General features: G+C 33.5%; 1 protein-coding gene across 23 annotated transcripts in view; it reads left to right on the forward strand.

Moving 5' to 3' along the window:
- Nucleotides 1-15,833, forward strand: part of LTBP1 (latent transforming growth factor beta binding protein 1) — a 459,359-nt gene that overhangs the window by 352,869 nt on the left and 90,657 nt on the right. For all 23 annotated transcript variants that reach the window (XM_056813254.1, XM_007476056.2, XM_056813253.1 and 20 more), the window contains 2 exons: nucleotides 411-533; nucleotides 6,370-6,492. In XM_056813254.1, the coding sequence (XP_056669232.1) occupies nucleotides 411-533; nucleotides 6,370-6,492 (246 nt within the window). The remainder of the gene's footprint in view (nucleotides 1-410; nucleotides 534-6,369; nucleotides 6,493-15,833) is intronic.

Here is a 15,833-nt window from a genome sequence, read left to right on the forward strand (position 1 = left end):
GAAAATAGAAGAAAATAAATGATACGATTATTTAAAGAATCAGGGATACCAGGTTCTATTAAAAAGCAGTAGAATAGTAAAAGTTAAGGATATCCATGGTGAATTGGTGATTGGAGATTGGAAATGTTAGAAAATAAGCAATGCATTACATATCACTTCTTGTATGAACAATTTAGTTAAATAGATCCAAAATCCTATATCAGTAATAATATTTTGTGAATACAAATGTTGAGTTCATGTAGATTTTTTTTCCTTAGGATATTTCAATTAGCAGAAGGTTGTCACTGAAAATTGCAAGTTGAATTATCAGATGCTCAATAGAACAATTCCTAAAAACAAATTACTTCTTTATATGAATGATAAAAAATATTTTTAAAGCATTGCCTTATATGTTTAATTTTGGTTCACAGATATTGATGAATGCCAGCACCGCCATCTGTGCACAAATGGACAATGTAGAAATACAGAAGGATCTTTCAGGTGCATATGTGATCAAGGTTACAGAGCATCTGCTCTTGGAGATCATTGTGAAGGTGAGGACTTGACTGTGGAACTTGGGTCCTAGATAGAACTTTAGAACTATATGAGGGACTTCAGAGATCAGGGAATCCAAATTACCTTTGTTTGTAATTAAAATTGAAGCTCTAAAAGACTAAGTGATTTCCAAATATCATGTAAAAAATTACTGTAGTGCTAGTAGTAGGCCTCAATCTTATTTCCATTAACTTTCCCAAGCTGCTCTATATTGGACCTATAGGACAGTTCCAGTCTTGGGCACTCTAATTGCTATCAAGTTTTCCCTTACCTCAGATCTGAATTATACCTTTGCAAATTCTGCCCTTTTTTAATCTTACTTTTTTGTACCCAAATGGAACATCTTTTATTACATGCTACATTGTATTTAAGAATATGAAAACAATTACCATGTTCCTCATGAATATTCTCACTAGGTTAAATATCTAAAGCTTTTTTTTTTCATTCTAATACTTTTATGGCATTGGACTCAGTGCTTTTTATAGTTCTAGTTGCTCCTCTCTAAAATCTCTACAGCTCTCCAATATCTTTTATAGAGTGTATTATCCAGAATTGAACAGAAAATTCTATGTATAGTCTTGACTAGAGTACCAAATAGGACTTCATCTGCTTTTTCATATAAGCTATGCCTCTCTTAATGTAACCTACCATTTTTATTAGTATTTTTGTGTATGTCATGTCATAGTATTGACTCATATCAAACTTATAGTCCACAAAAGACCCAAGAATTTTTCATATATTTTGCCAAATTCCCATTCTTACCCCCATCTTATATCATGTCAATTTCTTGATTCCAAGTCTAAGATTTACTCCTGTAAAATTTCATTTTATTTAATTTTATCCAGTTTTCTACCTTCTTAAGATTATTTTTGTATCCTATCTTCCTTCCACATAGTCTTTTAATGCTATTTTTTCTGAAGCTCAGTCTGAACATTGGTTTTTTGTATAAGCTTCTTGAAATAACTAGTATTTGGGAAATGTCATGACTGTTACAATGCTATTAGTAAGTTATTATGTTGCTTGTCCTTTAATCTATCTAACTCCAAAACAGAAAAGATAGAGACAATCGATGCAAAGTTTTCTCTAATATTCATTTTTTACTTAGTGGATAGCAAAAGGGACAGTTTCCTGAGTGTGTAATTAATAAGATCTGAATTCAGATCATATCTCTGAAGTTTGTTTAACTATATGACCCTGTGAAAGTCACTTAACCTTCATGTAAAATGGGGGGCATTGTACTCAGCATCTGAGTTCCTTTCCAAGTCTAAATTAATAATTCTATCATTCCTTGTTTTCCTCCTAAGACATTTTTTAAAGGAGGGAATTAGGTTTTGGACATGGAATAACAACAAAAATCTATGAATGTATAGATGTAAACTTACTACAAAGTGCCTTGCTCCAGAAGGGCAAATGGGTCACAGCAGAATAAAGTCCAGATAATGCATCACTACTGAATGTAGTGTAGAGATAATAATGCAAATTTTGGAGTCAAAGGAGTCAAGTTCAAAGCCTACCTCTTCCACTTAGAGTTTTGATGGTAGAGTGGAAAGATTGTTGCCTTTGGAGTAAGAGAACCTGGGTTTGGATCCTATTTTACAGTTGAAAAATCATTGTCTCCAAAGACAGAGGACCTTAGTTCAAGTCATGGTTTTGTTGCTTAATACCTCTGTGAGCTTGGGTAAATAACTTAATGTCTCTGGGACTCAGTTTCCTCTACTTATGCATTGGTTGACTTGTATCTGTGATCCTATTACTTCCTTTGAAAACTTGAGAAAGTCTCTGAGTCTCATTTTTCTCACATAAGATGGAGTTGGACTAGATAAATAGTCAAGTCTCCTTTAAGCTAAAAAGTGTACATTTAGTTGCCTTTGAAACTCTGCCAGTGTATCACAAAGTATAACAGATTCTTCCAAGCCTGAGCAACTTCTAGTAATAAACTGGTAGATCAATCTCCTATTTAAGGACTCTCCTAGATAAGGATGGAGATATTGAACACCTGTATTTGACACAGTGTGTTGAATTTGCTTTTTTTGTGTGTGTGCATGGTGATGCCAATTCAAATTGAGGAAATAAACAAAATAATCTAGTTCTGCCTCAATTATAATAAGAAAGCTTGATTTTAAATTGATTTCTTTGTTTTGCTATTTTTCAGCTCTTTGCTCCTTCCTATAAGAGCTGAGAAGGGGATTAGAGCTGAGAAGAAGGGAATTATTAGTATCTTGTTGCATTGTTTGTCCTTTAATCTATCCAACTCCAAAACAAAAGAGAAAAGAAAGAGACAGTTGATGCAGTTTGCTCTAATCTTCATTTTTTACTTTGTGGATAGCAAAATGGACAGTTTCCCAAGTGTGTAATTAATAAGATATGAATTCAGATCATGTCTGAGGTTTGCTTAATTATATGACCCTGTGCAAGTCATTTAACCTCCTTGTAAAATGGAGGGGGTGGGGATTGGGCTCAGTCTCTGAGTTCCTTTCCAAGTCTAAATTAATAATCCTATCATCTCTGATGTTTTCCACCTAATCAGTGATAACTTTTTTAGAAATAAGAGTAAATTTCTGCCACTAATCTATTTTCTTTTTTAAAACACTTTACCTTTTTTAAATTAAAAAAATTAAATCCTTACCTTCTGTCTTAGAACCAATACCAAATGTCATCTTTAAAGGAGAAGAATGGTAAGGGCTAGGCTTAAATGCCTTGATCAGGGTCACACAGCTAGGAAGCCTCTGAGGTCAGATTGGAAACTAGGTCCTCCCAACTCAAGACCTAATTATCCACTGAACCACCTAGCTGTCTTCATACAACTACTTTGAAAAGGGTATTTTATTTTACAACTTCTCCATCTCTGGCCCATCTGTATTAAACTAGTTTCCAAAGAGCTTCGGACAATGATTTCATCAGATAATGTCACAAATTTTGGAAATTCACTGAAAAACAAATGTTTCAAATTATTTCCCCCAAAATACTAGCTATCATATAGAAGAAAACACGTTATTTTATTCTTTGTTGCTGAATTTCTTCCTTTAAAGGTACTCTTTGACCAATTTTCATGCCATGTAACACCAGTGACCCAAAACCTTTTTCTCATTTAGTTATTTCCACTTTCTCAAAAGAAGGAAAAGATTCAATTTAAACTGGACTCCTACTTAAACTACTTAATATGATTTGATTATGATTTATATTTAGTATGCACTCAAATTTGGGAATATTTTAAATTTGTGTACATGCTTATGAGAATGTGTTATTTTTAATCTGTAGTAGGTTTTAAATTGTGGACAGTCTTTTTTCTTTGAAAAACAAATCTATAGATAACTAAGAAAACATCAGAATGACTAAGAAACTAAACTAAGAAACCAATTTATTTGGCTCATTTCTAGAGGGGAAGAATCCATTCTGTAGAGAGATGCATTTGCATTGCAGTGTATGCATTGTATATGTATGCACTGCACGATCATTCTAATATTTGTAGTTTAGATGTTAGCTGAACTAGATTTAAAGAAATGGGAACAGAACTGCTAAATAATGGTCTTCACATTGAATTTTTCCTTTAACTTATCATAGTAGGAGGAACAGTAATTTGGAAATGAAATAAGATGCTATTATTAGAAAACAAGGAAAGTAAACTTTGTTCCTTAGCTTTCTGCTATTTAACAGTTTGAGCTCTGAATACATAATGGAGAAGAGGGAATATTTGTGTGGGTTAAAAGTCATAAGCTTTCACTTTGAGTCTCTGGTTGCAAAGAGGTACATGGTTATTCATTCAGGAAAAGAGAATCATTAGTTGTTCCTTGTTTCCCAAAGACACAGTCAAATCTAATTAAACAGTTAAGAGCCAAAGTGCTTTCTTTATTTTCTTTTGCATATCTTTCAAATAGTTATCAACAATTCCATAAAAAAATCAACCTAGTTAATGATTTTATCTTCATTTATGAGCATATCAGTCCCCTTCTTGAACATCCAAACTCTAAATTCAGTTCACACAGCTCAGTTCAGTTGCTAAGGTTACCTGAGTGCCAAAGGGAACTCACTTCATTTCAGTTTCCTGGGACTCAATTTTGCCATCTTTAAAATACCCTAAATCGAATAATCTTTGTGCTACCTACCTTGCAGTGCTGTTGCAAAGAATGTGTTTTATAAGCTTTAAATCTCTATCTAGTGTGTTGTTAAAACAGATTAATAACTAGCAATAGTTAGACAAATCATACATAGTCTTTTTAAGTAATTTTACAGGTTATTAGGGGGAATAATATAAATAAAGAAATAACTTGTGTAATAAAAATGTAATTTTAGAATTGAGAGGCAGTATGGTCTAGCAGAATGAAAGCAGACATTGAAATCAGGAAGACTTTTATTCTGTGACATTCACTGGCTATCATCTCATGACTGTGATCCAAGCAATTATCTAAGTCAGTTAAGTTGCAGCACTTTCATTAATCTCTATTTGTAGAAATAAACTGGAAGTTCTATACTCCAAAGATATCAGTCCATGACAAATATGTTACAGGAGAGGTTTTATCACATAGGGTGATGAAAAAGATCTGAGGAAAGATAAATCATTTCTAACTGGAGAGATACCAAAACTCTTCATGAAAAGGTAGATGACAGCTGTACTAGACCCTGAAGAAAGAAAATGTTCATAACAGATTGAGATGTTGAGGGAGATCATTCTAGTTAAAGGGAACAGTGTATATACAAAAGTATAGAAGCAGGAAAATGATGGATGATATCAGGGAATGATGAATGATTTAAGAATATAGGAAGGGAAATAAAATGTATTAAGACTGGAAATGTAGTTTAGAGCTAGACTATAAGGAACTGAATGCCAAGGCAAGAATTTTTATTTGATTTGATAAGAAACATGGTGGGGAGGGAGGAGGTAGAGAAGGTGGGAGGTTTTAATGAGACACAGCATGGCACCATGGAAAAAGGACCAGGCCTTGACTAAGGAAGACCAGGTAGGGTTTAGGTTCAACCACTAAGGCAAAATCCATGCACTGATGAAATCACAAGTCCAGACAGATAAAGGGCGGGGGGGGGGGTTTGTGGGGGGAATTTTGGTGTTTTGTGCACAGGGATGATATGAGCAGGTAGGCATTAGATCTATTGATATGGTTAAGCATTAGGACTCTGGGGTGAATGATAAGATTAGAGCCAATAGAGCAAGCAGGAAGCTATGAAAATGGCCTAAGCAAGGGTGAAAGTTCAAGCCAAAGTGGCACAAATATGAATATCTCTTCAAAGGATATTTTTAGACAATTGTACCAGTAAGAAATTCTTTCTTCTAATTGCTTTGAGATCTAATATCTGTACCATTAATTTTCAATGTTTATTTCTTCTATTGTCATGTTGAATAATTATTTATTTTTGAATTATTGTTAATTTTTTTCCAGCTGAAATGTGAGGCTTTTAATCTCTGGGTATTAATATCTTAATATTTATTTTGTTTGCCTTTTATGCATATTACATTGTATTCAAGATATTTCTTGATTAATTGATCCAAGACATCAAAATATGAAAATATTGTCATAAATTATGAAAAGTAGTTAGTTATGTGAGCTTGACTTTTGATATTCTATTTCCTCTTTGTTAACAGAAACTGCAGTGATAGTTTAAAAAGAAAATAAAATCTGCCCAATGAGGGATAGTATTATTTATATAGGAAGATACCCAAAATGAAGTACTCAGATCCACTTATTCAATAATCATATTCTATAAATTATTCATTTGTTATAATTTACTAAATTTTTGGATTTAAACATAAAGGAATAAATATCAAAACATTCCCATTGTTACTGCATTTCATTATAAATTATTTTGCCATTGATTGGATTTCAGATATCAATGAGTGCTTGGAGGACAGCAGTGTTTGCCAGGGAGGAGACTGCATGAATACTGAAGGTTCTTATGAATGTACTTGTCCGAGTGGCTTCCAGCTAACTAGAAATAAGGAATGTCAAGGTACTATTTTATCATAACACTTATTTTAAAAATTCAATTGTTCATGTTTCTTAGCTCCTACAATTTTTTTTCTGTCCATGATCAAATACCATTCTTTTCTGTTTACTTTTTAAAATTGGGTTTTTCTACTCTGGGCCCAAGTTTCTTCATAAGAAGAATGAGGGAGTTGTACTTGATGACCTCAGAGTCACTTATGCCTCTAAATCCTGTGCTCCTATTTGTTTATAAATGTGTTTTGTAAATACAGAGATTATTTGTATTCTTCCTTGTAAAGATTCTTTAACCTACAGCCTGTGTTGATTCTACTAATTCATTTGAGGACTTTGATTCAACCTTTATTTTTAAGTTGTTTTTTTAAAATCTTCATTCATGTTCTACCTTTTCTGATGAGTCAAAAGTCCCTTTTCTTTAATGTCACCATTTGTTCAATAACTACCATTTCTCTGTTAAGTACCTAGCATTTCAGCTTCTCTATTAACATTGTCCTGAATCTTGCCTATAACTCTTTTTTTTGAAAATTTTATTTAATTAGACAATTTAGAATATGTTTTCCTTGATTATGAGAATCATGTTCTTTTTCTCCCCTTCCCCACACTCTCCCATAGCCAATGCACAATTCCACTGGGTTTTACATGTGTCCTTGATCAAAACCTATTTACCTATTACTATTAATGATGTTTACACTAGGGTGATCATTTAGAGTCTATATTCCCAATCACATCCCCATCGACATATGTGATCAAGCAGTTGTGTTTCTTCTGTGTTTCTACTCCCACCGTTTTTCCTCTGAATGTGGATAGCTTTCTCTCACATAAATCCCTCTGAATTGTTCTGGATCACTGCATTGCTACCAATAGAGAAGTCCATTACATTCGATTATACCTCAGTGTATCAGTCTCTGTGTATAATGTTCTCCTGGTTCTGCTCCTTTCAATCTGCATCAATTCCTAGAGGTCGTTCCAGTTCACATGGAATTCTTCCAGTTCATTGTTCCTTTGTGCACAATAGTATTCTATCACCAGCATATACCACAATTTTTTCAGCCATTCCCCAATCAGAGGGCATCCCCTCATTTTCCAATTTTTTGCCACCACAAACAGCACAGCTATGAATATTCTTACACAAGTCTTTTTCCTTCTTATTTTTTTTGGGTACAAACCTAGCAGCACTATGGCTGGATCAAAGGGCAGACAGTCTTTTAGCTCCCTTTGGGGATAGTTCCAAATTGTTCTCCAGAATGGTTGAATCAATTAATAACTCCACCAATAATGCATTAATGTCCCAATTTTGTCACATCCCCTCCAGCATTCAATATTTTCCTTCACTGTCATGTTAGCCAATCTGCTAGGTGTGAGGTGATACCTCAGAGTTGTTTTGATTTGCATTTCTCTGATTATAAGAGATTTGGAACACTTTTTCATGTGCTTATTAATAGTTTTGATTTCTTTATCTGAGAATTGCCTATTCATGTCCCTTGCCCATTTATCAATATCAATTGGGGAATGGTTTGATTTTTTTCTACAATTGATTTAGCTCCTTATGAATTTTAGTAATTAGACCTTTGTCAGAGGTTTTTGTTATGAAGATTTTTTTCCAGTTTATTGCTTCCCTTCTTCTTTTGGTTGCTTTGGTTTTGTTTGTACAAAACCTTTTTAATTTAATGTAATCAAAATTATTTTACATTTTATAATTTTTTCTAACTCTTCCTTGGTATTAAATTTCTTTCCCAAAGATCTGACCCTATTCTGTGTTCACCTATTTTACTTACAGTTTCCTTCTTTATAGTCAAGTCATTCACCGATTCTGAGTTTATCTTGGTGCAGGGTATGAGATGTTGAACCAAACCCAATCTCTCCCATACTGTCTTCTAATTTTTCCCAGAAGTTTTTGTCAAATAGTGGACTTTTTTCCCAATAGCTGGAAACTTTGGGTTCATCATAGACTGTCTTGCTGAGGTCATTTACCCCAAGTCTTTTCCACTGATCCTCCTTTTTGTCTCTTAGCCAGTACCATATTGTTTTAATGTCCACATAGTATAGTTTGAGATATGGTACTGCTAGATCCCTTTCCTTCACATTTTTCCATTATTTCCCTGCATATCCTTGATCTTTTGTTCTTCCAAATGAACTTTGTTATGTTTTTTTCTAGTTCAGTAAAAAAGTTTTTGGTAGCTTGATGGGTATAGCATTAAATAAGTGAATTATTTTGGGTAGGATTGTCATTTTTATTATGTTAGCTCATCCTACTCATGAACAATGTTAATGTTTTTTTCCCATTATTTAGACCTAGTTTTAATTGTCAGGAAAGTGTTTTATAGTTGTGTTCACATAATTCCTGTGTTTGTCTTGTCAAATAGATTCCCAAGTATTTTATATTTTCTAGGGTGATTTTAAATGGAATTTCTCTTTCTAATTCTTGCTACTGAGATGTGTTGGAAATATATAGAAATTCTGATGACTTATGTGGGTTTATTTTGTATCCTGCTACTTTGCTAAAGTTGTTGATTATTTTCACTAGCTTTTTAGTTGATTCTCTAGGATTCTTTAAGTAGATCTTCATAGTATCCTCATTGACAATTTTAATACCTTCAATTTCTTTTTTGACTCTAATATGGTGCATGTTTGACTCCAATATGGTGCATGCCCCCTGAACATGTGTTGGCAGTGAGGGGTCCACCAGATTGCCTAAGGAAAGTCAGTTCATCCCTGGTTAGAAATAGAGCACAAGCAGGCTCAAAGTTCACATATGAGAGGGAAGACTCCATCTCAGAAACAAAGAAAAACAACTTTGGACAAGTCACTTAGCCTCTCTTAATCTTAGCATCTTCATCTATAACATGTGAATCAAAATAACAACTACTTAATGGAGGTGGGAGAATTCAATGAGATCACAATATGTAATTGATTTTGGAAACCTTCAAGTGCTATAAAAATGCTTATTCAGTCATTTTTCAGTCATGTACAACTCTTTCTAACCCAATTCGGGGATTTCTTGACAATGGTACTAGAGGGGTTTGCCATTTCCTTCTGTAGTTCATTATACAGATGAAGAAACCAAGGCAAGTAAATATAAATGACTTGCCCAGGGTCATATAGCTAGTGTCTAATATCAAATTTGAACTCAGGGAGAGGAGTTTTCCTGACCTTAGACCTGGCATTTTATACCCTGTACCATCTAACTACCATAAAAAACCTAGCTCTTATTATAAGGAATTTTAAGTTATTATTACAGTTCCTTGCTGTTTTAGTTATTAGTGATATCCAGAGTGGATTGATTTGTCTAAAAAGAGAAATCAAATCCACTGTCTTCAGAACATATATCTACTTAAAGAATAATATCCTTCATGAGTAGCAGGTTGACTTTATATTTCTTTCCCATTAATTATGAGGCTGTTTGGTGGAGTTGATTGATCAATGGATCATGAGCCAGAACAATCCACTTTATTTTTTCTTTTTCTTTTTTAAGTTTAAATTGATTTATTTGTTATATTAAAATATCTGGTTAACTCCTTCTCTTCTCCCCCCACCATTAGAGAAGGTATCATTTACAAAAAAGATATATGTATATGTAAAACTATATCTTACTTATTTCTATTTACCACTTCTTTCTCTGGATGTGACCATATGTAAGTCATTCTTCAAACAATATTTTTTTGCTCTATATAATGTTTTCTTGGCTCAACTCATTTTGCTCTTCATAATTTCTGTAGTATTTTCCTGTCCTTTTCCTGTTTTCCCCCCCAAATTAAAATGCTTGTCATTTCTTACAGTGTAGTAATATTGTATCACAATCTTATGCCACAGCTTGTTTAGTCATTCCCCAGTTGATGAGCATTCATTCAATTTCCAGGTCTTTGCCATCACAAAGAGAACTGCTATAAAAATTTTAGAACGTATAGGTTCTTTTCCTTTTCCCCTCACTATTTTAGAAAATAAACCTAGCAATGCAATGCTGGGTGAAAAGGTATTCGCAAATTTATATCTCTTTGAGCATAATTTCAGATTGCTTTCCAAACTGGTTGTATCAGTTCATAATTCCACCAACAGTGTATTAGTTTTTCCCAAATTTTTCTACATCCCCTCCAACATTTACCATTTTGCCCTTTTATCATTTAGGCAATCTAATAGTAATAAGATAAAATTTCAATGTTGTTTTCATTTGCATTTTTCTAATAAAATGATTTAGAGCATTTTTTCATAAAATCTTATATAACTTTGGTTTCTTCATCTAAAACTGTCTATTAACATTTTTTGACCACTTATCGGTTGGGGAATGGCTTATATAGTTATATATTTGACACAATTTTCTATTTATTTTAGATATGAGATTTCTTTCTGAGAAAATAACTATAAATTTTTCCCTAATTTATTTTTTCCTTCTAATTTTGGCTATATTAGTTTTACTTGTACAACCCCTTTTTAATTTAATGTATACAGAATTATCCATTTTACATCTTGCAATGCTTTCAGCCTCTTTTTTTGTTCATAAATTCATCTCCTATTCACGAATCTGATAGGAAATATATTTCCTGTTCTTCTAATTTGTTTATGATATCTCCCTTTATGACTAGGCCATGTATCTATTTTCATCTTACCTTGGCAAATAATATAAGAAATTAGTCTATAGTTTCCACCATACTGCTTTCTAGTTTTGCCAAAAAAAATTCTTTTCACCAAATAATGAAATCTTTACTTTTGTCAAACACAAGATCCACTTTCAAATTCTATTTAGACTTTTATTAGCTCAGTAACCCAGAGCAAGTCTCTTAACTTCTCTGTCCTTCATTTGCCTTATTTATAAAATGAGAATTTTGATTCAAGGTACTCTCAAGTACCTTTCAGCTTTAAAAGCATGTCCTATGAATGCATATTTTCACAAAGTGTGTGTTCATCTTTGACTATGTTAGAGTTATTTCTTTTTTACCATAATACTTAGAGGCAGTTGGAAGCATAGTTCTTTGCTGTCCTGGAAATTAGTACCTCCCATTTTCTACTACCACACTACTAACCAGTGCATCAAGATAGTCTTTAAGTTTCAGAGGTTAGTGGATCTGTGCAGAAAATTTGACTGATGGTGATTTTAATAACTATCATGTTTATTTTGTTTGATAATGGTATATTGAATATGATATTTATTTACTAGTGGTCCTATATTCAGAAGGATTTCTAATTTATAAGATATTCTGACTGGAAGTACATATTATTTGCTTCCCTCTAAAAATTATGATTAATAAGCAGAATTCCTATCATTGTTAAAATGATAATACACATTCTAAGGGTGTTTTAACTGTCTTATGGTATGTAAACTGAGATTCTGAATCTATTTAAGTTTCAAATTTTGACTTAACTCAGGATCATGTTTTGTGGAATCTTGGATTGCTGAATGAGACCCAACTTAAATACAATCTGGTTTTTAGCTCAAAGCTACTAGCAGGACTCATTTAGAAATGCTTCAATAAGTATAGCCCAAATTGAATGCATATGTTTCTCTAGATCAAGATATCCAGGCTGATCTTTGTTAGCAGTTTCCTGGAAAAACTACGGGATTTCTTTTGCAGTTCCTGTTATCAAAATTAAAAACAAAATAAAACAGTTTTTAAGGAAAAACATTGACTAATTAATGACTCCTTTTCAGGCAAGAATTATATGCCTTCTTTACTTAATTCAGAATAGATGTATTAAGTTTTTAATGAACCACACTGAGGGGATAAAAAAAGGGGAATGAGATCTGGGGTAATTTTGTCAAAGACCCCTGAATAAAGGGTGGGGACTTGGATTTGATCCACGAAATAATGAGAAACAAACTAAAATCTTTGAAAAAGGCATGTGGTGTGGTCAGTATGTCTGGAAAGAAAACAAAAGTTGCTTGGAGGGAGTGATGTGTTAGCAATAAGAAAGAATTTGTAGTAGTCCAGGCAAGAGATTAACCAGGGCTTGGGCTATGCTTTTTTAATAAAGATGATAAGATAAGGGAGTATACAGGAGGTTATAAAGGAAGAAATTACTGAGTTTTATCAGCAAGCTGAAGTATTTGACATAGATAGTATTTATGGTGTTGCCGGTTATGTTAGAGACTCTCCTGATGTGTTGATAGATTAGGATACATCATTTGAAAAGCTATAAAAATGTTGAGAACAGTGAAAATGGAGAAATATTCTTTGGATTTAGCTGTCAGGAGTCCTTTTGTGGCTGAATTAAGAATAGTTTCTTCCTTTAGGCAAGGGATTCTTTATTTTTCCTTTTTTAAAATTTAGAATATTTTTCCATGGTTACATGATTCATGATTCTTCCCTCCCATCCCTTCCTCCCTCTTCCCGGAGCTGACATGCAGTTCAACTGGGTTATACATGTATCATTATTTAAAACCTGTTTACCTGTTATTCATATTTGCAGTAGAGTGATCTTTTAACATCAAAACCCTAATCATATCCATATAGCACTACATGATTGATCACATGTTTTTCTTCTGCATTTCTGTTCCCACAGTTCTTTCTCTGGATGAGGATAGCATTCTTTCTCATAAGTTCCTTTGAATTGTCCTTGATCATGCATTGCTGCTTGTAGAAAAGTCTACATTCGATTGTGCCATAATGTATCAGTCTCTGTGTACAATGTTCTCCTGGTTCTGCTCCTTTTGCTCTGCATCAATTTCTGGAGGTCTTTCCAGTTCACCTGGAATTCCTCCAGTTCATTATTTCTTTCAACACAATAATATTCCATCACCATCAGATACCACAATTTATCTAGCCATTCCCCAATCGATGGATACTCCCCCTACCCCCCATTTTAAAATTTTTGGCACCACAAAAAGCACGGCTATAAATATTTTTGTATAAGTCTTTTTCCTTATTAATCTCTTTGGGGTACAAATCCAACAGTGATATGACTGGGTCAAAGGGTAGGCATTCTTTTAAAGTCCTTTGTGCATAGTTCTGAATTGCTCTATGGAATGGTTGGACCAATTCACAACTCCACCAGCAGAGAATTAGTGTCCCAATTTTGCCACATCACCTCCAACATATATCACTTTCCTTTCCTGCCATATTGCCCAGTCTGCTAAATGTAAGGTGTAAACTCAGAGTTGTTTTCATTTGGATTTCTCTAATCAGGAGGGATTTAGAATACTTTTTCATTTGCTTATTGATAGTTTTTATTTCATTGTGTGAAAACTAGGCAATGTAGTCTAAACATATCTGTTTTCAGGGGTCCAGTGTGAACTTGGATAGGAGGAAAATCATTCTTTTGTTTTTATTAACTTCTAATTAAAATTAATATTTCCATCCATCAGGAATATAATCAATCTAGGGGTATATAAGTTTTACCAGACAACCAAAGGGGATCTTAACACACACAAAAAAGTTAAGAATCCTTATTCTAGAACAAAATATGACTTTCTTCTGTTTGGTACTTAAAGTCTTTTCCACCCCTTCTCTAGTCTATTTTTTTTCATACTGATTGTAGATTTCTTTTTAAGCCCTCTGAATTCTAGCCAAACTAGCCCACTTATTATATCTTCTGCAAAACATTCCTTTTCCTACCTCTACTCCACAACATAAGTTTTTCCTTATATGAGGAATTCTTTCTTTTCTCATTTTTCTTTCTTGGAATTCAAAACTTCTTTCAAGGACTGAATGTCACCTTCTTATAGAGCTCTTTCCATATCCCCTTGGAATTGCCTGTACCCATGAAATATTTTTTTTGTTTTTTTTAGACTCATTTTCTATGTATATATTGTTTACTCCAATAGAGTGTAAGTTTCTCAAAAGTAGAGAATGTCCTATTTTTGGTATCCTGAATGCATAAAGTAGTGCCTGGCAATAAGTGGTTAACAAGTGTTTAGTGATTGATTGAAGATGGTAGATTATATGCAAGAATAAATTGGTTATCATAATATCCACAGTTTGATAGAGATGTTAATCTCTAGGACAGCATTGGCGAAACTTTTCAAGAGCACATGCCTAAACTGCAACTTCAATCTGTCTGTGGGTACCTCACTGATCCCCACCTCCACATTGTCCAGACAGTGGAGAGAAGTGGTACTCACATTCGGCTACTGGGAGGTGTGGGGCATGTGAAAAATGTTCTTGAGCACTGTGGAGACGGGGAACGGAACAGTCCCCTCCATGTCACCAGGGCACACATGCCATATCTTTACCAACATGGCTCTGGGATCTTAGATTTAGAACTAGAAATGACCTCAGAGGTCATTTAGGATAAGCCTCTTTTAAGGGAGAAACTGAGACCCAGAAGAATTAATTGTTTACTCAAAGTTTCACATGTATAAATCTTCCTACTCTTTATAGCATGTTGCATTTCACTTAGACATTAGGAAGAGAGATATAAGATAGTATAAATAATTATAAGAAGTTGTTAGTTCCATTTCAGTTTCATGAGTGTGCATATTACCTTAGTAGTATGGTGAAGTGATTAATTAAATTTAGGGTATTTTCAGTTGGAAGTAATATTCGGTAAACCAGATAATATTCAGTAGGCATGTATGAATATAGGAGTGGAGCTAACGGAGAAGATAAGGGTTAAGCACTTAGACTTGGAGATATAACAAATAAAAATGGAAAGTATGGGTTTGGATTGAGAAAGAAGATAGCCAAGAACCTTGGAGAAACCCACATTTAGGAGGATGAAGGAAGAAGATAAATTAGTGGAGGAGAGACCTGGAAGTTACAATCACTCTTGGTTTCCTTGACCTTGCTATCTTATCTAGCCTGCCAAGGGCTCATTTTTAGACTTTTCTGAGACTATGTCTGATTTGATAAGAGCACCTTTAATAAGCCAAACTTTAATTGCTGCAAAGCATATCATGCATTGTCAACACTTCTTTACTGCCCCTGGATCTTGGCTGAGTAGATGATAATCGCTCATGTTAAGTACATGCTACTAACAAAATAAACTGTATGAATTTAATTGATGTCAATATCTATTTTGAAATAAAAGAAAACATTAGTTGTCCAGTAAATATCTTCTTGAGGTTTGGCACCCTTTAGTGGAGCACGTTGCCTAGCTACAACTCAAAAATAATACAATTCCTACTTTGTGGTTTGTCTTATAGAAAGATTATACTAGTCTACTTCCAAAATAAGTTCAATTTAGTCTCTAACCACAGTAGGAGAACAAAATTAGAGCAACTTTGCTCACACTGTGATTATGTAAAAATAGTAATAACTGCAATGTCTAAAAAATATATAGAAAGAAAAAAGTCAGGAGACAAAAGTAAACAGGATGTTATTATTATGATTTTCTTAAATTATAAATAAATTTGAACTCATGTTTTTATACATTGCAATTGCTATTGTGCTTTTAAATTTGGATTGTTGTTTGATGGAA

The sequence above is a fragment of the Monodelphis domestica genome, chromosome 1 (genome assembly GCF_027887165.1).
Source record: "Monodelphis domestica isolate mMonDom1 chromosome 1, mMonDom1.pri, whole genome shotgun sequence".
NCBI lineage: Eukaryota > Metazoa > Chordata > Mammalia > Didelphimorphia > Didelphidae > Monodelphis > Monodelphis domestica.